Source organism: Cygnus olor, chromosome 2 (genome assembly GCF_009769625.2).
Source record: "Cygnus olor isolate bCygOlo1 chromosome 2, bCygOlo1.pri.v2, whole genome shotgun sequence".
Taxonomy (NCBI): Eukaryota; Metazoa; Chordata; class Aves; order Anseriformes; family Anatidae; genus Cygnus; species Cygnus olor.
In genome coordinates this window covers 64,452,708-64,476,706 of record NC_049170.1, presented here as the reverse complement: position 1 = coordinate 64,476,706, position 23,999 = coordinate 64,452,708, and the positions used below count along the sequence as shown (strand labels likewise).

Here is a 23,999-nt window from a genome sequence, read left to right as displayed (position 1 = left end):
GAGATGAAGTCCAGAGGCACAGTCTATGTTTGGTAGAAACATACTTATATTCTGCCTTCCTATTCTCTTCCCCAACACCTTTTCCAAGGCCTATGCCCTCTATGTTCTTCTGTAGTACAGCTTTTTTTTTTTTTGCCTTTTTTTTTTTTTTTCTTGTGTGGTCTTCTCTGGACTGGCTCCTGCATATTTGCAACTCCCCACCACTGCCTCCACCATCACTGTTCACAGGAGCTGCTTGGCTACATTTCAGATGCTGCTCTGGCCTTGTCTATGCTTTCATTTTCAGGAGCTTTTCAGAGACTTCTTCCATGGCATTGCTTAGCAGCACATCCAGTTCCTCCTCAGCTCTTCCAAGGAGAGTGAGCAGGAAGGGTGCCCGGGAGGGTGGGAGAGAGCAAGAAGCTGGTGAGGGGCAAAGCAGGGGGAGGCTGGAGGGAGCAGCACCCAGTCCTCCCCATAGGCCCTGTCAGCACCCTTGCTGGAAGCACCACTTCTGTCACCAACTGGCAGTGCAATTCCTGCCAGTGTTAACCAAGACTTCATTCTTTTTGGGCAGGAGGAGGCTTTCTCTGCCAGACTCACAATGTGAGATGAGTGGCAGATGTAAAGTATGTCCAAATAGTCCAATAGAAATCATGACTTGATGCCAACGAGTATCACCAGCTCAAAGCATAGAATTATATCCCCCTAATTCTGCTCATTAGCATCACGAATAAACATTAATATTACTAGTATCAATTTCTACTTGGAAAAAAGAATCAAAACTCTGTCTGGTATTTTTTTGTGATGCCATAGTGCAGGGTGTTGCAAACATGTACATTTTTACAAGAATTAAGCTACTTGTGATTTTAACGCATTAATGAACAAGATCAGTTAAGCTCAATGGTCAAGATGTACTGTTTGCAAATATGTGTTTTATTTTTCAAATTTTATTTATTTAACTTTTTGAGCAAATAGACATTTTGTGTGTTAACAACTTTATTGCAAAAAAAGGTTTATAATATAGTGTTACAAAGGTATGCAGTGCCTACAGAATGCATATAAGACACTTCCATCCACCAACAATGTTGCTACAAGAGGAAACATAAATGTATCATAGAATAACTGAGTCTCCTGAGTTGGAAGGGACCCCCAAGGATCATCAAGTACAACTCCTGGCTCCGGCCGGGACCAAAAAAATCAAACCCTATGTCTGAGAGCATTGTCCAAACACTTCTTGAACTCTGACAGGCTCAGTACCATGACCACTGCCCTGGGGAGCCTGTTCCAGTGCCTGAGCACCGTCTGGGTGCAGAACCTTTCCCTAACACCCAGCCTGACCCTCCCCTGTCCCAGCTCCATGCCGTTCCCTCGGGTCCTGTCACTGTCCCCAGAGAGCAGAGCTCAGCGCCTGCCCCTCCGCTCCCCTCGTGAGGGAGCTGCAGGCCGCCATGAGGCCTCCTCTCAGTCTCCTCTTCTCCGGACTGAACAGACCAAGTGACTTCAGCCGCTCCGCATATGTTTTGCCCTTTAGACCCTTCACCATCTTTGTAGGCCTCCTTTGGACACTCTCTAATGGTTTTATGCCTTTCTCACATTGTGGTGCCCAAACCTGCACACAGTACTTGAAGTGAGGTGGCTGGCCCTTTTGTCTGCCAGCGCACACTGATGACTCCCGTTCATTTTGCTGTTGACCAGAACCCCTCAATCCCTTTCCACGGGGCTGTTCTCAACCTCTCAATGCCCATTTTGTATGTATAGCAGGGCTGCCCCATCCAAGGTACAAAGTCCAGTACTTGCTCTTGTTAAACTTCGTATGGTTGGTGACTGCCCATCCTTCCAGTTTGTCAAGATCTTTCTGTAAGACCTTTCTACCCTTAAGGGATTCAACAGCTCTTTCTAACTTAGTATCATCTATAACCTTAATTATTATGCATTCGATTTTTTAGCCTAGAGAAAAGGAGGCTGAGGGGAAGCAACAACCAATAGGACAAGAGGAAATAGCCTCAGTTTGCACTAATGGAGGTTTAGGTTGGATATTAGGAAAATTTTCTTCACTGAAAGGGTTGTAAAGCATTGGAACAGGCTCCCCAGGCAAGTAATTGAGTCACCATCCCTGGAGGTGTTCAAAAGATGTGTAGATGTGTTGTTTAGGGACATAGTTTAGTGCTAGAATTGGCAGTGCTAGGTTAACAGTTGGATTTGACAGTCTCAGAGATCTTTTCCAACCTAAATGATTCTATCATTCTATGTCCTGCATCCAGATCATTTACATAAGCATTGAAGAGAACTGGCCCTAAAATGGAGCCCTGGGGAACCTCTCTAGTGACTGACCACCAGCCTGATATAACCCCACTTACTGTAACCCTTTGATCCCAACCATGTCTTCTGCTGCAGGGTAAAAGTGTTTAATGTACTTTTAAACCAAAATTTTATTGCTTTTTTAATGACACATAATTAACTGGCAGTCAGTGAACTACACATTCAAACTGATTCATTCCATGTTTTAAATGTCTCTGTAGTTCCTCAATTACTGTTTAATCTGGCTGGTGGTCTTCTTTGTCTTTAACTTAATTATTTTGGGGCAAACGCTTTCTCAGACAGTTTTGTCTCAAATTCACACACACTGTAAACTCTCACATTTCCCTCTGTTAATCAGCTGTTGTGATTCAGGCACTTTGCCAAGGGTGGGCCATGTGAGTATCCCCACATATCCCTTGTGTTATGAACTTCAGTGGTTTTCAACTTTTGTTGTTATATAGCAGTACTCAGTCTCTGACCTGAAAATACTTTCTCATGATCAGACCTACTAAGGGATATAGTGGAGCCTGAAGCAGAAAGGAAGACGAGGAAGAAAGAATATGGAAGAGACAGGATCCTGTCTGATGATACCTGATGGGAACCATCTTGGACATCACTCTTTGTTGGGGACAAAAGCAATGAGCATAGCAGTAAGATCATACAGGTACAGCAAGATCTACCAATCATTATTTGATTGCTGTCTGATGAGCAAGAGATGTTGAAGTAGAAAGAAATGGAAAGATTCGGAATTATGAAAAGGTGGATTTCAACAGCATCATGAGAAGAGACTTCCACTGGAATTTAGTTAGTTGATAACCTCTAATTTGTCAGAAGATTAAGATATTATTCCACTGACTCTAAATGAGAAATGTGACCTTATGCAGATGGCAATAAGAAAGATAAATTAGCCATTGCTGTCTTGGGTTATAGCAGTCAGAGATTTGTACTAATTTTTTGGGATGGGTTTAAAACGGCAGAGCTATGAAAGCCCGAATGTCTTTCACAAAGTTATTTTGCTGACTTTTTCCTCTTTTCAAATACAGTTCAACTCTGTCTTCACAGCTAGCACCTCACAATGCCCCACTGAGGTATAGTAAGCTCTTTAGCTAAAACAGGTTTATCAGCTTTTCCATCCCTCCAATCCAAGCAGTAACATTTTAATTTCTTCTCCTAGTCCAGGGTACTAAATTTAAAGCATTGATTTCAAGATAAAGGTACTGAGAGTAATTAGTTACAAACTTCAGAATTACACAAAATCAACATAGGATTAAAAAAAGCATTGTTACCTTGGGGACCTAAAATATTTGACTTTTTATGAAAAGACAACTATTATCTGAATGATCTAAATAAAATGATCCTCACCGTTAGCTATTCTTGTTTGAAAATGAATAAATCTGTAAGTAAAAATGCAGTCTTTTGGTCTGAGCTTACAATATTCAATGAGGATATATAATTTTTGTTGGTGGAGACATTTTCACAATGTGGTAAAAAAAACAAAGCTCTTTTCTGCTGTAATGATACCATCTCCAAAAGGTGATTCTGAGAAAGTCTTTTAGAGAAAAAAAATAGATTGTTTTTAAAGAGTTGATTGAATCGTTCATTTAGAAAGTTATGCTTGTCTTTACAGTGAAGAAACAGACGTATTCACGTAGAATAATAGTTTCACTGATATTTTATGCTTGCAGGCAATAAATAAGAAATGTATGTGGAAGACAATATAGATCTTTGAATTTTAAAAATGCAGTCCCTAATTCCATAAAAAAATTCTCTCTTTTTTTCCTTTTTTTTTTTTGTGTGTTTCTACATACTTTGCAAGTTCTCTTAAGTCTCATTCTAGTGCCTCAGATTTCACAAAGCTTGATCTAAAAGAAGTAAAATCTGTGAGCCATGGGCTCATGCCATTTCTCCCCACTCCTCAAGGTGTATCCACAACTCGCTAGGTATTGCTGTGAGGAAATCCCAGAGGCAGCCCTCCAGTTTATGAGCTGAGATGTGGATCACCCCATTATTTTGGGGAGAAGATGAGCAGAGCCCTGCATGAGTGTGTTATGTTGTTTCCAGGGTCCACCATGACTTGCTGGGAAGTGGGTTTGCTCCATCTGTCCAGCACCATGCTCCACCAGTCCATGTGCAGCAGGTGGTTGGTACTAGCAGCAAGGCAACCTGCTTCGAAGCACAGCCACATTTTGCTTGAAGAGGCGGCTTCCGCTCAGCACAAATGACAGCAGATCCAGGCAGCTGAGTGCAGTCAGACTCAAAAAAACTTCATTGTAGCTTTCTAACTGTTCATAGTCATTCACGTGCTGTATGTAGTAGGCCCTAAAGAGGTGATAGGGAAGGAAGCAAATTATGATGACACAGATGAAAATCAAGTTTTTCACCTGGGCCCAGAACTCTTGGTGTGACCAGAGGGAGGTGGAGAGTTTTCTTGACACTTTTATCAGAATGAAAATCTGCAAGCTCAAGAGAACACAAGTAATACAGGCGACGGCCACAATTATTAGGTAGTTCAGGATTTTCACACTGTCCTGCTGCAGCTCTTTGTGGAACTTAAAGCATGTTTTATTATCATATGTCCCTGAGCGTCCGTACTCAATGCAGAAGAGTGGCACCACAAAGACAATGACGAAGATCCACACGGCAATGCTTGCGGCAATGGCATGCAGCTTCCTATAAAATTCTACCTTATCCTTCCATTGAAAGAAGATCAGCCACCGGATCACCAGCGTAATCACATAGAATAGGAAGGTCAGGTACATGTGGAGGTGCACCATAGCACTCACCATTTTGCAGAATGGCATCTGGAAGACCCATTCCTTGTTGACATAGTAGTGCAGGCGGAAGGGCACTGTGAGGAGAAGGAGACAGTGCACCACAACCAGGTTAATGATGGCTGTGGTGGTCACGGACAGAGTGTTCATCTTGACCAGCACAAATGACATTGCAATGGACCCTATCCCACCTCCAGCAAAGGCAACTGAGTAGACAGTAATCAGGATGGCACTCATGGAGTTCGTGTGGATGAAGGAAGAGGAGGAGCCATTGCTAGCCATATTTTCTTCAGTCATATTCCTGAAATCTTCCTTGTACATATTCTAAAAATGAAAGAATACATAAAGACTGGGTAAGAGTAGGAGTGTACAGAGCCCATCTGAAATGCCAGCAGAGCTTTCTATCTGGCTCTTACTCAAGGAGTAAACCTGGATTCTTACACATGGAACAAGCTGTAATGGTTATTCAAACATCTTCCAGTCTAGAGAAAACAAGCTGAGAAGGCTGGGAGGAGGAACTGCTGTAGTACTTGAGATGTTACCATACCCTTAAGCATGAATTAGTAGTAGGTGAAAAGAAAAGATTCTTAGAGAAATCATGATTTTGTTTTTGAGCTGTGTTCTCAGTTTACCTCTCTTAAGATCATTTCCGTTGTTCTTCAGCAAACATCAGAGATATTCTTTGAATTCTGCTACTCATTCATCAATTTGTTTATTTGAAGCACAAATCTGCCCTTCCCAGAGCCAGAAAATAACCATATGCTGTTCTATCAAAGCTACAAATTTTGCCTGCTACAGTGTGCTGGGTTTTGCACACATTTCAGTCAATTCCTTCTCCATGGACAGTACATCTGAGTAATGGATTAAATAGCATGGATACTCAGGCTCAGTGGAGATTCTGCTCAGATCCTACTAGTCTAAGCAGCACGTGCAGTGCAGTCCTGCTGCTCAGGGCCATTTCATTCTAATATGCGGTCACAGGGTGTTACAAAATAGGATATTAGAAAATGTTAGAAAAGGCCATCTTGGATTAGTGCAAATAGGCTTTCCTGTCTGGAACTGATGGAGGCTAACTGAAAGTTAGCAGAAAGTTTAATACATATGCTATACGTTTTTAATATAATGCTTCTGCCAAGAGAGATTAAATACAATTTTGATTATTCTAAATGTATTTTCTGTTAGGATTTTTAAGTATTATGAGAGTATGTGGGAGAAGAAAAGTTCAGGTGGGGTGTCATACTGAAGCATGTTTGCGTCTATGAAGGTATCAAGAGGATGTCCACACTACAGTCACGGAAAGAAAGCTGGAAAAAATGCACAATGCTGGGCTCTGTACTATCCTGGTTATACTGCTAATGCAACCTGAAAAATCTAATTTAAAACTGACTCTGATATGTCTTCCATTTCACCTGTGAATCCTGCAATACAAGAAGGTTTTCTTCCTGGGTGAGATTTTGAAATCTTTTCTTCTAAAATGACAATGATATTAACTTCACAAAGTAGTATTTGTACCTCTTTGTATGACTGGTTTTGTATGACTGGTCACCTTGTTTTCATAAATAAGATGGGAGGGAAAAATGTTATTTAGCATTTCTCTCTCTTGTGGAAAAGAGAAAACACCTGTAACGTTTTTATAAACTGGTTTTGCTCACAGTGAGGGGTTAATATCTGTGATGTGTCTAAGATATTTTTATTGTTTCTTAGCAGTATTTCTAGGCACTTGACACTACAGAAATCAAGATCTCTTTACACTTTGAAAAATCAGTTATTCTCTGTTTATCCTAATGCAAGTAAGATTTCAGATATTTTATCGCATTCAACATAAACAGAACTGCCATACCTTAAATAGTATGTGGTGTTTGTTGGTATATACTGACCTTTTCTGTTTGAAAAAGTCATTCTGAATTTCATGGATAACTAAGTCCAGTGCATTGTGAGAAGTAAAATGGCATACAACGAAAGAGCTTCTTCTTAAAGGTGCTGCTTATTGGCACATTGCAGTTCTTGCATCAGAAACCATAGAAGTTCCTTCCAGTTTTGTTCTCGTTTCTTAGATGTGTTTGTTTCAGCCTCACATCATGAAAGCCAGAAGTCATTAGCAATAGCTACTCATCGGTTTCTCATGTTGTTAAACTTTAATTTGAAAAGATGTCCCTAAAATGTGGCATTATCACACTGTTTTAATTTAAAATACATATTTAAAGTTTTAAAAGTGTCACAGCCCTAAAAGCAACAAGCTGCAAATGCAGGTACATGTTAGCATCCACACAGCAATGATGTGCTTGTAGAGGAAGGACCTCTCGTGGTCACTGTTCAGAGTCCAGCAATGAAACTTGATCTGAGACAGGAAGGAAAAGATAAGCAGAAGTCAGATAACTGATATTATCTTCATATAGTTCTATTAGGTGGACAGCAAGAAACCTATCTGTGTCTACAAAAAATCAACCTAGACACTGAAATGCAGGCTTCTGCAGAATTCTGCAGTCATCTCTAAGTCCCTTTGTTGTAAGATTCTGCAGGAGATCTCATTTTCTTTAATCTTCAGAAAAAAAAGTTACCAGCAGATATTATATAGGAAAGAAGCTTATCAGCTCTCCACTACTACAGACATCCAACTGAAATGTCATTGTGTGATGATACAGAGTGTTTGACACTCTGGATGACACAGGATGTTTCACAGAGGAGATGCTGCTTTCTGGTAAGATAAGGCTTCCTATTGTGCTGACACTTACATAGCTACAGCCCACTGACCTGCTTTACAACCAACAAGTTCTTTGGCCAGAATTTCACAGGATCACAGAATCATTTAGGTTGGAAGAGACCTCTAAGATCACCTAGTCCAAACTATGACCTAACACTAACAAGTCCTCCACTAAACTATATCACTAAGCTCTACATCTAAATGGCTTTAAAATACCTCCAGGGATGGTGACTCAACCACTTCCCTGGGCAGCCTATTCCAGTGCCTAACAACCCTTTCAGTAAAGAAGTTCTTCCTAATATTCAACCTAAACCTCCCCTGGTGCAACTTTAGCCCATTCCCCCTCGTCCTATCACCGGGCACATGGGAGAATAGACCAACCCCCACCTCGCTACAGCCTCCTCTAAGGTACCTGCAGAGAGTGATGAGGTCGCCCCTGAGACTCCTCTTCTCCATGGTAAACAATCCCAGCTCCCTCAGCCGCTCCTCGTAAGACTTGTTCTCCAGACCCCTCACCAGCTTCGTTGCCCTTCTCTGGACACGCTCAAGCATCTCGATGTCCTTGTAGTGAGGGGCCCAAAACTGAACACAGTACTTGAGGTGCGGCCTCACCAGAGCCGAGTACAGGGGGACAATCACTTCCCTAGCCCTGCTGGCCACACTGTTTCTGATACAAGCCAGGATGCTGTTGGCCTTCTTGGCCACCTGAGCACACTGCTGGCTCATATTCAGCCGACTATCAACCAATACTCCCAGGTTCTTCTCTGCCAGGCAGCTTTCCAACCACTCATCTCCCAGCCTGTAGCGCTGCTTGGGGTTTTCTCCTCAAAATGTCAGTGCCTTCCTATCCCCTCCCCCTCTAGCCACAGCCAGTTCAGTGATATTGCTCAAGTTTTGGAGCAAGGTTTGGTCTTCCTGTGCATTAAGTCTCTCGGTTAATTTCTGCTGGACTTGTGCTTTGACTAGTCATGAAGGGCAACCACTTTATTTGAATGTCATAGCGGTTAAAGAGACATCTGCTGGTGCCAAGGGCTCAGAGACATTGCCAAAATAGCTACATTTCAGTTTGACAAAGGAGATGGACTGCCAAGAGGCCAGATGCTGGGTACTTTCAGAAATATGATCAGCAAAAAGATTCATGTGTATTCAAGATTCATCAGTTTTCAGTGCAGATAATGCCATTACTTTCATTTCTGATTACTTTCTGCACAGCACAGTCCGCAGAACTTCCCTGGACTACCCTGGTCACTCAGAGTATGTCATTTACAAATATGACTCAGTCTGTCAAAATTTTCCCAGTAAAAGCATATTTTTTCCGACCTTTGGGAACTCATTTCTCTTTTATCCTGTTAATTATCCTACTGTTTTAAAAAAAATTATGGGAATACTATATTTCTGGACAGAATTTGTACCAGTTCAACTTCCAGATATCATACATGCTTATGTTTTTGCCTTTGGATTCAAAAACCTTTGTCAAATTTTGCTTTTTGTTTTTCTTAATATTTAGTAGTTTTTCCATGTTTAGATTTTTTTTGATAGATACTTAGAGAAAAGTAGAGGTAACAGATAGTTATCTTCTCTTTGTCTCAGTCATACTCGTGGCGCCTCCCTGAACTCCTCCATGCCATCAACATGGTGCTCCTATTCTTTTGTTCTTATATGAACAACTTTGCATTTCACAGTACTAAAATGCTCCTGACTTATTAATCCAAATCAGTCTGTCACTGACTTGTCCTCTTCACTGCTCAATGTTTTCCCAAGCAGATTCATCAGTCACCATTATGTTACATCAACATTATATCAGCGTATCCAAAAATAAATAATCACATTTGTCAAAAATGATGACACTCCTACAATCTCTGACAAACAGTGAGCTCTACTGTCTCTATAACAAGTGTCTGCAAAAGTTATCCCCCTGTATATCTGCTGAGGGACTGGCAAGCTTCACACAGATTTTCATGTGTTCTGACAGTTGGGTTCTGCATAAGAAGCATTTGCAGCCTGCATGCAGCCAACTGAGAAGTTTCATTTGAATTTGCAGGGGGAAAAAAATCAATTCAAATGAAAGATTTCTATTTTTGACAGACTTAATAAAATGGAAAAAAGAATGTTTGTCAAAACTGACGTCTCTGCATCAAAGTAAACTACGTTGGTAGCAGTGCAAAATACAAATATTTTTTAACAAAAGCCTGTTTAAAATGTGCATTTGTTTCACAAACATCATCATTTAGTCTCAGAGCTGCTTTCTGTTGAGCATTGTAATAGCTTTTCGATTTGCTCTCATTCCATGCTGTGTTATGATAATGTATGCAATGCCACTAGAATAATTGCAGTATTCTCTTGATTTCAAAATTACTACACACACCTGAATTTTGAAGTATAAATGTCTGCTTAAAGTAAAACATATTTAAATATGAAATGTGTATTTACTCTGTATTTAGATATTGATTTTTTTTCAAACTACATTTAGTGATTCCTCTAACTCATTCTTATCCTCTAACTCATTTACTTATGTCCTATAACTGTGTCATCAGATCGGTATTATAAAACTACCTTTTAGTCTCTTGAAGAATGAATGGGATGGAAAAAATATGTTGAGTCCTCTTTTGTTTGGTATTTTCACTGTTTTTACACAAAAATGGAAACTGTGGAACCTTCCTAATGATTTACTATTCAAGCTGTATCATACTGAAGAGAACAAATGTACCCTTCTGGTCTTTATAGGTATTGGATGATACCAAACACATGCTCAAAGATGCATGAAAACCAAAAGAATTAACTCCTACTTTTAGGAGGCAGCGTAGAGCCACAGGATAGCATTACAAAAAAGGTTGAAGCAATGTCTTCCTGTACTAGGAAATTACAAACACAAATGATGAAAACAGTTGTGCAGAACAGCTTTAAAAGGAGTTCATAATGAAACAACTAGAAAAATTGATACTTTTTTTGAAGTTGCAGACCCATTTTAAAAGCATTGCAAACCAAGTCTTTTGTTCATTCTGTGTATACATACACATTAGAGTTTGTCTCCACTCTTCAAGTGTTGTGTACTTGGCTCTTCACTTCATGTAAGCTTTAAGAACAAAAAGGAAAACACCCACTGTTTGTAAAGTGCCATTGCCTTGCTTATTTCTTTGAACCCATGACAAAGCAACAACCGTGGGCCTTCAGCTATGTGAGGGCAGGGCTATTCGTAAGCACACAACCTCAGGAAGATTTTGGTTGCATTCCCAGTGAAGAATTCATGGGGAGAAGAAATGCTCCCTTGGCTTGCATGTTACTATTCCCTACCACTCATCTGATATCATATCAGAACAGCTTTTTAGAGAATTTAACACAAGATCTCTTAATTTACAGCAATTTCTTAGACTTTGGAAGTCTTCAAAGCTTCCCATTTCTGAGCAGCTATATTCTACTGCCTAAAATAATCAAGTCTACACACATACATAAGCCTCACAGACCACAGAGATGCTTGTTTGGAAAGTTATTGCCCAGGGTAGAAGGGATTGTTTGAAAGAATGTTTTGATAATCCAGGAGTACAGGAGCAAAATATGATCTATATTGCACCTGACAAAGTGTGGATTAACCATATCTGTGGATATGGTTAAAGTCTAGACGTCAAAGTGCAAGTGGTGAAACAAAGTGCATGCTATAGCCCAGCACCTTGTCTCCACCCTGCTTTCTGCCAAGACTGTAATTTGGCATCTGGATCTCTTGGGACTCAGTGACATTGCAATACCTGTACAGTGCTGGCAAAATGAAACTAGGAGATTTTAGCAAATAAATATTAGCCGTGTCAGCATTGAGGACTCATTGGAAGTGGTGGTTATTGTGTGGTGCATGTAGTAATAGATGACTTACTGCAGGACTGAATCTCTGTTATGAGTCTGTGCAAGGACAATTTTGCCCTCCTGCAGGCTTTACTCATTTTTGCCAGAACACAGTTATATTTGAGTACAATACTTCTGAAAGCAAGGGTATTAACATTCACCATTTAGACATAGTCTTACATAAGAACATTTTAACTGACTACATCCTATTGCTTCACATTTTGTTAAAAAACACAACGGACATACTGTTCTGTGGTACTTCACAACAGGCTGCTATGTGTTGGAGACCATCTTTTTGCATTTCGCAATTCTAACAGTGGCTAACAGTAAAAGAGGTATTGAGTTAATATTAAAAAGTGATAATAACAATAATACTTAGTTCTTACCTAGTACCTTTCTTCAGTTGATCTCAAAGCTCTGTTAAAAGGCATACGTATCATTCTCCCCATGCTACAGCTGAAAAGCTGAAGCCTCTGTGGCAATGCCAGATATCCTTAAATCAAGTCCTCTGCTTCCTCAAGTTAGTCATGTTGTCTTGGGTTCTTGTAGGTCTTGTTCTAGAAAAAAATACAGGCCAATTAATACTGGTAAGAAAGCAACAATATGTTAAAAATCTGTAGGTAGCACTTAATGATTCTTTTTGGATGTTATATAATATTGTTGACACATATAGTAAGTTAATGCATACAGTATGTTTATACAGTTATATATTATTGTTGATACATAACCATGTTGGTTTCCTAAGTAGTCATCACAAACGGGAATTTCTATGTTGAGTTCTTTCCATATGTTTGCATTCTGCAACAAATTTTCAGTTCTTTTCCTAAATCAAACTGAAAATAAATATGAAATACCAGTTTGCTCTGGGACAGACATCTTTATTATCTTTGTTTGTCTCTGAGCTGAAGTTAGTGTCAAGATCTAGATAGATATAAAAACCTTAATTCACATAATTGCAATTCATTTTCCGTGCTAAATTTGATGTAATTTTGTCCAAGATTTAGCAATAGTGTCTCTGGAATATGTTTCCCTAACTGTGATTCAGAGAATAGATTTCAGACTGCTATGTTTAGATTTTCACCAGTAATATACTAAGCTGGTGACAGATCAGCTGAATTTAAACACAGGTGCTGGAAATGTACATATTTTGTAAGTCTTGAGTAATTTCTGAGGGACTGAGCAATAACCCAAAATCTTAAAGAAGAATGACAGCAAGTTTGCATAGCCCCATTGCATCACCTGTATGAGACCTTCACCTACTTTAAATTTGCATTATAGCAACAGTTTTATGGGTCAAGGCTGCTTAATAATAGTTGAGAACCTGTCCCAGATTTCAAGGACTACTTGTTCTGAGATCGGAGTAGCATCAAGGCTCCTTTTCTCTGAATTGCCTGAAAGGTCCTTGAGAAATGAGAACCATGCCTTTTATGCTCAGACATAATACATGCTGTCAATGATTTTTTCAGCTGTTCTGAACTTGGAGATGTACATAGAATAACCGTGGCAACACAGGTGTTTTGATTTTCTGCATTTATTGTGCCAGAACTCAAGGATTTGAAGTGCTAATTCAGAAGTGGACCATACAGGGTGGTAGGAAGTATGCAGGTGTGGTGGTTTGGTCTTTTGGAAAACTGCTCCTTTCCTTCACTTATGTAGGTGGCAAAAAGCAGAAAATAAGATCACCTGAACACCTAAAATTCACTGTGGTTAACCTGACCCTTTTAGTTACTCGAGGGTAAAGCTGGAGTGACATTCTTGAAAACACTCAGCTGATGCTGATAGTAGAAAATCAGGCCCTCAAAGGGGTCTCTACACCAATGCTAGCTAAAAGTAAGTTTCAAAATATTACCCAAAATGCTGGTATAAATCAACTTTGCTGGACAGTTGATCAGACTTCTGCTAGCCAGAAAGCTCTTTAGAAATAGCAAATTATAATGTTTTCTTTTACACTGGCAGAGCTCCCTTGCATTCATGGAAGAAATAGGTCTTCAATACTTGGTTTCTAGCCTTCTTTGTCTCTGTATATATTCAAAGCCGGCACTTCACCTTCTGTTACATTAATAAATATAAAGCTGCTTATATCAACTGAGGCATAGTCCCATAGCGGTTTACTAGTCCTGTAATAAGCCATGAGCCTGACTGTCGTTTCTAACATATAATTTAAGTACAGCCCAGTTCCACTTTTCCTGATGGCACCTCTGATGGAGTCTGGTGGGACAGCAGATCAAGGCCCTGCTTTTTCAATTTTCCCTTTGATTTATGTCTGAATATAAATCAGCCAACTACAACATGAAGACAGTTTCCTCTGAAACCACCTTCCAAAATCCTGCAGTAAAGAGATGAGGGAGTTGGTCAGATAAAACAAGGTTCATTTTCTTGATAGCTGATCTGATTTTAATCTACCTTCTCTCATGAACTGGGGAAAATCCCACATTGTCATGTATGTTTGACTGTTGAAGAGTTGGTTTTGATAGATGTACCTGTGGACTGACAAACACCAAGCATGGTCCTACTCCTCACACCTTTTCTTAGGATGGAGTCAGAGCAGTGTCCTCAAGCAAGGGCAGTGTCTGCTTCCTAGGAAAAAGGATGAGACACAGGGAGAGCATCTTCTGCTACATTCTGTTTTCGTTACTCAAAGCCCAGACCTCAGATCCCCTCCCAGTGCCAGCTATGGACCAGGTCCTAGTTTGTAAGACTGTTTAAATCAGTCATGAAGTTGTAATTGTGACAGGTTAATTGCAATTTATCAGTAAGCAAAAGATCAGCTGTTAATATGAATAGCTGAAAGTTAGTATGTAGTTAGAGTGAGTAACTTTTAGTTGCTACTAACAAAATCATATTTTTGACTCATATTTCTAAATGGCCTTACTATTTCAAGCACCTGCATAGAAAGATAATAATTATCTATGAAAGGAGAAATGTTCGGTGTCAGTATCAGCCAGAAATATTTTATGGGTAATAGGTTTCTTAAAATGTCTCTATCTGGGTTCTGAAGTGGTTGTGATTTACAGCTGTCACCCAGGTGGTGTAAAGCATCCTACAAGAGAGAAATACTGCCTGTGACACATCTGAAAGAACATTTTGCAAAATGTATAGGGAGGAAAATGTGACTTGTAATTCCTCATTTCACACATCTTTGCACAGCAGAGATATAAATTCAAGCTCCTCTGAAAAGTGAAAATATATCTGGAGGCCTCCTCCTAGTTCCCTTTTCTAACTTAGAAACAAAACAAAACAAAACATTTTGCAATTTACTATCCCTGGGCATTGTTACTCAAAAGAAATTCACTTTAAAATACCTGAGCCAGAGTGATGTGGATAAAGGCTGTTTCCCCCTCCATCTGTATCACTACCTTTACCTTCTTTACAAGCAACAAAATTCACCTCATTCCTTGTTGAAGAATAGTATATCAATGAAACTGCCTCAGATTTCTATTCAGATCTTTCCCTAACCCAAATCTTTCAGTAGAGGAGTACTGCAAACAAACAAACAAACAAACAGAACCCTAAATCCACATAAAAATCTGTTGCACTCCTTCTTTAATAGGGTGAGGAGGTGTGTGGATCTTGAATCTAGAAAACAACTGTTCTAACACTAATAATTTGCCTTATTTTCTCCTTACATGCTTATGCTTTCTGTTGGCATGTTGCTTTGGCCTCAGTGTTTGTTACTGAGGAAGGTATGAGCCATCAGAATCACATACAAAAGCTATCTGTGCAAACTTCAGTCTAAAGGGACCTTTTGAGAAGGTATCTTCTTTATTTTTAACAACGACACATTTCCAGCAGTCTGTCACCAGCTTTAATATTATCTTGTACTGCAGGATTTTACTAGTTCACATCTCTGGCTTGCCAGTAGTTTTTTTCTGGAGATATGCCTTTCATCAGGAATCCAGCACAGCTAATCACTTGTTATCAGAGCTTGTTCTCACCAGGATGAAAAAAAAATGGAGGGAGGAGCTGATTGACAAGGAGATGCATTACTCCTGCCGTAAGGATGACATTAAACTGCAGAGAATGAAATCATATATGTACTACCGTGCAAATCGTATGTGCATATGTACTTTTCTGAGAAGAAAAAGACATTCCCTTCACCTGAAAAGACAGTGCTCATCCTAAAATTTGTTTGAACTATGTGCTAGCCTCTCACTAACTGCCTAAGGAGGCAGGTAGCATGTTGTAAGGAGGAATATTTTTTTTTAAATGTAAAGCACAAGTCTATTGCTATTCATCCTCAAAATGTTTACTGAAATTGCTAATGCTATCTTTTTTCTCAGATCTTCTATTTCATTTGATTTCTGACTGCAGACGTATTACCAGGGAATGCAGGGTTATTATTAGGGTAGGGTAATTACCAGGTATGCAGGGAAAAAATCATTTTAGTAGTGATCACTTTCCTGCTGCATATATACATCCAAATATTTATGAAATTTAGTATGCTAAAATGTGTTTTTCATGTTGGCAGAGGAATATACCTCCCTATATTAGCCTAGACTGTCTGCATAGGAGAAGTACAGAAAGCAAAGCTTATTGCCAGTACTGCTACTTTGATGCTGAAGATACTTCCCTACATCAACCATAAGCACAATGAAATACTACAGCTGGGTAAGACAGAAGCCTGGAATTCAGGGTTCCTGATATCTCTTTCAGAAATGAGGAATTTACTGTAAGAGAAATGTTCTGCATTGCATTCAAAAAGTATATTGATTTGCAAGAGCCTTTCCTGACCAGCAAAACTAAAGAATGGATAATGAAATGAAGCACTGTAAGCATGCGACTGCTCTATTACATCAAATTGTTTGGGCTGAAATGGCTCATTTTACTGCTAAATCTGGAGGTTTCTGTGCTGAACTAATGACAAGCATTTGTGTTAGATAAAGATCTTCAGTGTATCTGCTGAAATGTGAAGCTAATTGTGTTAGCACATTACTGAGTCATTTTTGAAGACTTTTGCCTATTTGAAGTACTGCTGAAATTATTAAGGATGCAGCTAGAGAGACCAGCCAGGAGCAGCTGTAGAAAAAACTAGCATAAAGGCTGTGTGTCTGGACTGTGGAGCAGTACCCATATCTGCTCTTCAGACCATTGTCAGCTTGCCTCTTAGCCTCTTTCCCTATTTCATTGACACAGGACTCCCCAGAAAATCTTGGGCCATGCTGCTTGTGGCCATAATGCTGTTTTACCATGATGACAGTTCACAGAATCACAGAATATTAGGGATTGGAAGGGACCTTGAAAGATCATCTAGTCCAATCTGCCTGCTGGAGCAGGAACACCTAATCATGTCACACAGTTCCTTCTTAAATCTGTTTATTTGGTTTCAGAGCTCTGCAGAGCATGGACTGCCCTCTGATGTTGCACAGAGCACCATGCCACTGGGCTCCTGCCCTTGGTTGTTCTTTAGACCTCTCTGTGAGAAGAATTAAAGTCACTGAATTATCAATTAGCTTCCCTGCCTTTCTTCTTTTAATTTCATCCAGTTTATTTGCTAGAAGTAGTGTATAGATTTTTGCTTGCTGAAGGACATTCCATTATGATATTAAGAGCCCTACTAGATAGACATACAAAAAAAAAAAAAAAAGGTAAAATCCATCTTCCATCTCGAGTCAGTGGAACATGGTGGAAAGAAGGCCCAAATAGCATCAATATAAGTTGGTACAGCAGTTTGTGTTGCCTGTGCAGATATGATCTCTGATCCTCAACAGAGGAGTTGTCCAGTTAGACTGAACGTAACAGCAGACTTAATCATAGAATCATAGAATATCTTGAGTTGGAAGGGACCCATAAGGATCATCAAGTCCAACTCCTGGCACCGCAAAGGTCTACCCAAAATTTTAGACCATGTGACTAAGTGCACAGTCCAGTCGCTTCTTAGATTCAGACAGGCTTGGCGCAGTGACTACTTCCCTGGGGAGCCTGTTCCAGTGTGGAAACACCCTCTCGGTGAAGAACCTCTTCCTGATGTCCAGCCTAAACCTCCCCTGCCTCAGATTAACGCCATTCCCGTGGGTCCTATTACTGGTGATTACAGAGAATAGGTCAGCACCTGCCCCTCCACTCCCTCTCGCGAGGAAGTTGTAGACTGCAATAAGGTCCCCCCTCAGCCTTCTCTTCTCCAGGCTGAACAGGCCAAGTGACCTCAGACTTCATTAGCCCCACTGTATCTTATTCTGAAGTTGGCTAGTTTGTAGATATCCCAAAAATAGTTTTCCTGTTGATTTCAGTGGTGTTAAGGATTCAATGAGATTAGGAGAATAAAGCACATAGTTAATGTGTTTAATTGTGTTACTGAATTGGAAATAAGAAGCATCAACTCGTTGAGGAGAGATTCCCATTGCTAGCTTTCTTTTCTCTGTGCATCATCAAATCAGGATCATTACTGGAAGTGATTCAATGACTTCCACAGCTCTCACAGTGAGAGATCTCACCATTCGCTGTAAAGTATCATTAACACAGAAGTGCAGATAAAGCAATGCCTATTGAGTGTCCACTGCAGATTTTCCTTTATGCCTATCTTACTTTGGCTGAAACCTGTTTCCACTTAATTTTATTTAGGAAGGAAGATTTCATTCTGTTTAGTGAGCTGACAATAAAATAATGAATCCTGTACCATGAACTATCTCTACTTTATTTTCAGATTCATGTTCCCCTAGAGAAGTTAATGAACATCTGAGCTCATTTGGTGATCATTCTCTTCCTACCCCTAAGATTATCCTCACATTAACTCAATTTCAGCTGTGTGTCAGAGAGCTCTTCTAGGTTAGAAAGAAGTCAATTAATCTTTTGAGGGGATACAACATTATATTTTATTATGCTTTTTTGAAGTATTTTTCCCTGAAGATTTTTTTCCAGATTCAGAAGCATCCTGAGCATGTTTTTTTAGGGGCAGAAGGGTAGAATTCATTCAATTGTTCAGTATTGCATTGTCAAAAGAAGATGTGCATGTTTCCATGTGAATCTGAGGTATGTTCATAATGCAGAAATATCTAAGCTAGCTTTAAATAGGTAGTTGGTGATAAGTCTGTGTTGATATGATGCTCCCTCTGGTCTAATTTATTCCAGTTTTCCAGACCTGGAGGCTATAGTATTTTCAATGCTTCAGTTAGGTCCTTCAAAGCTAGTTTTGTGCACATCCCAGTTTGTGTCTGTTGGGGCTGTTCAGTCATAAAAACTTCCAGGTTGGCAGGGACCTCTGGAGATTTAACAGTCAAACCACCTGTTGAAAGCAGTGCCTTAGGCTGGGTTATCCAGAATCCCATCAAACCAAGCGTTAACTATTTCCAGCAAGGGAGATTCCACCACTTCCAATGTTTCAGTGTTTGTCTTGAACCAGGGAGACAAAACCTGGACACAGTATCCCAGCCAGCCAGGTGCTAATTGGAGTGGAATAATCACACCCTTGACTGCTGGCTGTACTCTTGTTGATGCAGCACAAGGTTTCCCTTCATAGGTGAGGGCACACTGCTGGCACACGTGCAGGTTCCCATCCACCAGGACTCTCCAGGTTGCACCCCAGTCAGTCAAACACCCCGCTTTCCCAAAACTGCTACATGGGACTACTCTGTCCCAGGTGCAGGATTTAACATTTACCATTGTTAAACCTCATGCTGTTCTTGTTGGCCCAGCCTTTCAGCCTGTCACAATCTCTCTGCTTGGTGGCCCTTTCTTTCAGCATCTTTCAGCTTCCAATTTGGTGTCATCTTCAAACTTGTTGAGGATGCACTCAAACCTGTCAATCCTGAGATTTTAGAAAGCTATTGAATATTTTCAGCACTGACCCCTGAGGAACATCACTTGTGACCGGCTCTTGGTTAACCACCAGCCATTAACCACCACCCTTTCAGCTCAGCAGTTTAGCCAGTTCTCTACCTAACTCATGGTCAGTCTGCCCAGTCCATATATTGCCAGCCTGACAACAGGATACTGAGGATGAGCAGGTCAAAGGTCTTGCTAAATTCAAGGTAGATGATGTCCACAGATCTCTCCTCAGCTACTTAGCAAATTGATTCATCGTGGAAGGCATCACATAATGGCAACTAATGACAATGCTCTTTGTAAGTTGGTAGATACTTTTTTCCTAAAGAAATGATTTTTACACCAATTTCCTCATCACTTGACAGCCATTGACCTAAAATTTACTTCAAACACTGCTACTTACTGCTAATACTTTCTTACATCCTCAAGATCATAATGGAACAGAATTCCAACTATTTTGTCTGGTTAGTGGCATTTTCACTTATAAAAGTGGCTTTTCACTTACGAAATGGCAAGAAAAATCTCCTCAGACTCTAGATGCTTCTGACAACATACTGGAAAGGCTGGTAACTTTACATACCAAAATGGAGTGCAGTCCTATATTACACAATCATGCAACAAAGCACGGTAAAATAGCCATTGCACTTGCTATTGCCTACAGCATCACTTTTGAACCATGTGTGTTTTTGCAGCGGTTCTCCTAGAAAGATGTATCTGTGCTTGGCTCACAACCTGAAGAGCAGCAGAGACATATTTTGGGGACCAAACATATGCAGCATATTCAAAGGGGTGATGCCTTTCTGTGTGTTCTAAGAACATGAGGGAGATTTAAGTTGTTATGTAGTGAGAAGCTCCTGGACAGAAGCAAGTTACTGAGGCGTTATGTGGTGCCCTCAAAGTTTACAGCCTAGTTTTACCTGCTGTAGGTTGTTTGCACACTTCAGCTGATAATGTTGGCACAAAGATGAGAACTGCAAAGATACAGTTCAAAGGTGAAAAAACAATCTTGCTACTCCATCTCTTCTTATCAGGAAGGAGCATGGAGCTGTGGGTTGACAACGAGGTGAGAAAAAAGCTGCTATTGCTTTTTATCTAGAGAAGTAAAAACAACCTACCTTATATACGGTCACCCAGAAAAGTTCCAAAGTCCAAACAGAAACTGAGAGCTATCTGAATAATATATGCATACAGCAGTGTACATCTGGTGACACAGGTCATTTTTACTGGTGTACCTTCCGATCACATTTCTCTACCCTCCAGCCACAGCTCTGCCTTGTCTGATTTATCTGTGTCACCTCAGTTCATGCTTTTCTTTTCCCTGATCACTGGGAAGGGCACTCAGTTGCTCTTCCTAGCTAACAAGAGAAAGATCTTTAACATCAATAACATGAAAAAAACCCTGTCATCCATGATGCCTTTGTTGCTCTCCTAATAGCCTCTTGTACACAATGAGCAACAGGAGGACAGTGATGTGAAATACAGTATCAGAGCAGATAACCAGTGGCTAAATCAGCCACCTAAAGCCTGTCAAGAAGTGGACGCTAAACTGCTCACCAGCCATTCTTGCTGAGTTACGTAAGTGTCTGAAAGCACCACAGTGGTGCCAGATCTGCCAGCCCTCTGATTGTCAGGGGGCATTGGGACTCTCAGCAGCTGAGGTGATTTTGTAAATTTGGCTTTTCATGAAAGATTATCAAAGCCTGTGAGAGAGCTAATAAAAGCAGTATGGAAATTCCCTTCTTGTTCTTTGCTTAAAGATTGACCGCCCAAACTGGTAGTATTACTCTTGTATTTCTGGCTTATGTTTTCTTTTAATAAAATAGTTTTGGGGAAGGATTTTTGAAGTGCAGATGCTATTTTAAAAGGACCCTGGATGCACTTCCTTCACCTCTGACTCTCATAACTTTTAACTGCCTTGTACTTTGCTTCCACAAATTGCACAAAATCTGATGTTCACAACTGCTGCAGTAAAGTAAAAACCTGAACACTTTTAACTTCGATTTTACAACTTTTCTCCCAGCTTAAAAGTTAAAGCGTTAAGCTTACCTCCCACGAAGAACCATTAAAGTTCACCCAAATCTGCAGCTTTTTCATCTGAGTTTAATAACATTTCCATCCTCCTCTCTAAGGTAAGGGGAAAAAAGTCCTCTGTTCAGCATATCTGCCTCCAATACCTCTGCTGAGTACCTTTGCAGCACTTACCTGTGGACTGTCCATCAGGATAGCAGGAGACTTGTGTCGCTCTGCACAACTCACTGACTTTGCAAAAAAGTGCTGTTGAGGAACTGCAACTGCAACCAAGCTCTTTCTGCTTCCTGAAATATCACCCACTGCCCTTAAACCACGAACAGCTGACAAATATGCTCGGACCAATTCTGATCTTCTTGTGTCTATTGGAGTTGATATGTTTGGTTTGGTTGGTGGTTGTTTGATTTTTATTTTTTGAATTCTTGTTCTATTCAATACACATTAAATATGTCCACTTATTGCAAAATGTATCTGCTTGTAAGCAGTTTCAGTTGCAGGAAATAAAGAGATGAGTACATGCTCTGTATGTGCTGTATTACACTACAATCTTTTTATAAATGAAAAGTATCAGCTCAGTCTCTTTATAAATGAAGAGAATAAGGCAAGCAAGGAGAAGGAAGTTCTGGCAGGGATTTGCTATTATCATGATCCTCTTCATTATACACTGTTGGCTGTACCCTAATTTGTATTCAATATATGTATCTGCAACCAGTAATCTGGCAGAGCAGCAGAGATACATACAAAGGTCCTAGAATTCCTTTGCCCCTTTTAATTTCTAAACATTGTTCACCATCAGTGTTGCGGCAGGATATCTGCAATACCTGACTATGCAGGAAGTAGCAGGACAAACTCATTTCTCTTCAAAAACTTGAAGGTACATTCCCAGGAGTTTCAGTATGAATAATAAAAGTGTTCAGAGTAAAGGTGTTCACTTTCTTCCAAATTAAGGGGATATACCTGGGGACATTTAAATCCAAAAGCTCATTAAATGTTCTGTTTTATACCTTTTTCAAGACTCTCCAAGATAAAAAGCAATAGTGTAGGAAAATATAATTCTATGCCTAGCAATGTCTAAGTGCTCTTTTTAGTGCTTAATAAGGAAACTATTGCTCCAATTACTGTTTGAGCTTATAAAATATTCTTGTAAGATTTTAGTGATCTGCAGTTTAAAACTTAAAACCAGTTCAATTTAAGAAGGATTTAGTAATACCTTTCATAAAATTAAAAGTACAGAATAATGTGCAATACCCTACTAGTCCTATATTATATGTTGTGAAGGTAAGGTATAAAAGAGTTCGGATGATTTCTTCAGAGTCTCATAGCAAGTCGCTGCTGAATCAGGATTAGACTACATATCTCCTAAAGCTGTGCCTTGTGCTTTAACCTGTAGGGGGTATTTTCCCTTCAGTAACAATCAGGAGGGTTTACAGAACTAAACTTGTCACATTAACTTGTGAAATCCAGTACCTCCCTGTTACTTCAAGCTAAAAACAGCTGCAAGTTTTTAAGAAGCTGCTCATACGGAGCATTAAATAGCCCTGTGACTTTAACTCTTAGATGAGTAAAGTTTGCATTGTCCCCAGGAATGTAGGTTTTCTCCATGACCCTTAAAGACTGATCTAATTGCAGAGTACTAGGGTAGTACAGGATATGGGCTTCTGGAGGTCACCTGTTTTAACCCATCACTCAAAGCAGGGCAAGCTCATCTCAGGTTGCTCAGAGCCCGTTCCAATTGTTTTAATATCTCCAAGGATGCAGAACCTACCACCTATGGGCACTTGTTCCAAGATTTGACCTTCCTCATGGTGATTTTTTTTCCTATTATGTAAGTGGAATTTCCCATGCTGCAACTTATATCCATCGCCTCTTGTCCTGTCACTATGTAACTCTGGGAAGCATCTGGCTTCATCTTTGTCTGCTGCCTCTCATGAGGTAGTTGGAGACGGTGATAAGACCTGTCTGTGCTCTTGGTTATGCAACCCAAAATGTGGTTGGCCTTATTGGCTGCCAGGGCTCATGTTCAGCTTCTTGTACTGATCCTTTCCTGCAAATCTTGCTTGCTAGACTGGCAGTGCCCAGCCCTTACTATCTCATGGGTTTATTCAGTCCCAGGTGCAGGGATTTGCATTTGATTTTGCCGTCCCTCATAAGGTTCCTGTCAGCCTATTTTTCCAGCCTGTCCAAGTCCCCTTTAATGCCTTTGAGCCTTGCCCTTGAGTGTACTAGGCACCCATCTTAATTTGGCATCCCTCCAGCTGTGTCATTAATGCAGATGTTAAATAGTGTTGACCTCAATATGATCTGAGAAGTGTTGCTAGTTGTTCATTGCCCTCAGTCAGTCTTTCCTGACTGTTCTCAGTCCCCTCATATTTGATGAGCCTGGATACTATTTCTGAACAGATTTGCTCCATAAGCAATTGCCACAGTCTTCAAAAGATGATTGAGATCATCCTTGTAGTGGTATCAGGAACACCTGGCAACCTTAGATGAACATCACATCCCATGGATTGGACCCTGTGGGACATAGGATGTGAGCGTCAATGGTGCCGGTGATCTTTGATGAACGCGTAGACAAAGTGGGTGTCAGGCATGGAACCTCACTGCCCTGCCCACTGTTTGCATCATAAGGG

The 23,999-nt window shown here is 40.2% G+C and overlaps 1 protein-coding gene across 5 annotated transcripts; it reads right to left on the bottom strand.

Moving 5' to 3' along the window:
* Nucleotides 1–901: 901 nt before the first annotated feature.
* On the bottom strand, nt 902–23,944 carry LOC121064359 (probable G-protein coupled receptor 141). 5 transcript variants are annotated; one of them, XM_040545702.1, is made up of 5 exons: nt 23,757–23,944; nt 21,544–21,596; nt 11,970–12,140; nt 6,929–7,389; nt 902–5,375 (listed from the first exon to the last, which is right to left on the bottom strand). In XM_040545702.1, the coding sequence occupies exon 5, from the start codon at nt 5,370–5,372 to the stop codon at nt 4,428–4,430; it is 945 nt and encodes a 314-aa protein (XP_040401636.1). In that variant the 5' UTR covers nt 5,373–5,375; nt 6,929–7,389; nt 11,970–12,140; nt 21,544–21,596; nt 23,757–23,944; the 3' UTR covers nt 902–4,427. The 5 variants fall into 5 exon arrangements, with proteins under 5 accessions (XP_040401636.1, XP_040401635.1, XP_040401633.1 ...); XM_040545701.1 differs by lacking the exon at nt 23,757–23,944 and adding an exon at nt 14,064–14,160 and having other exon boundaries at nt 21,544–21,779; XM_040545699.1 differs by lacking the exon at nt 23,757–23,944 and adding an exon at nt 14,064–14,160 and having other exon boundaries at nt 902–7,389; nt 21,544–21,779.
* Nucleotides 23,945–23,999: the final 55 nt, after the last annotated feature.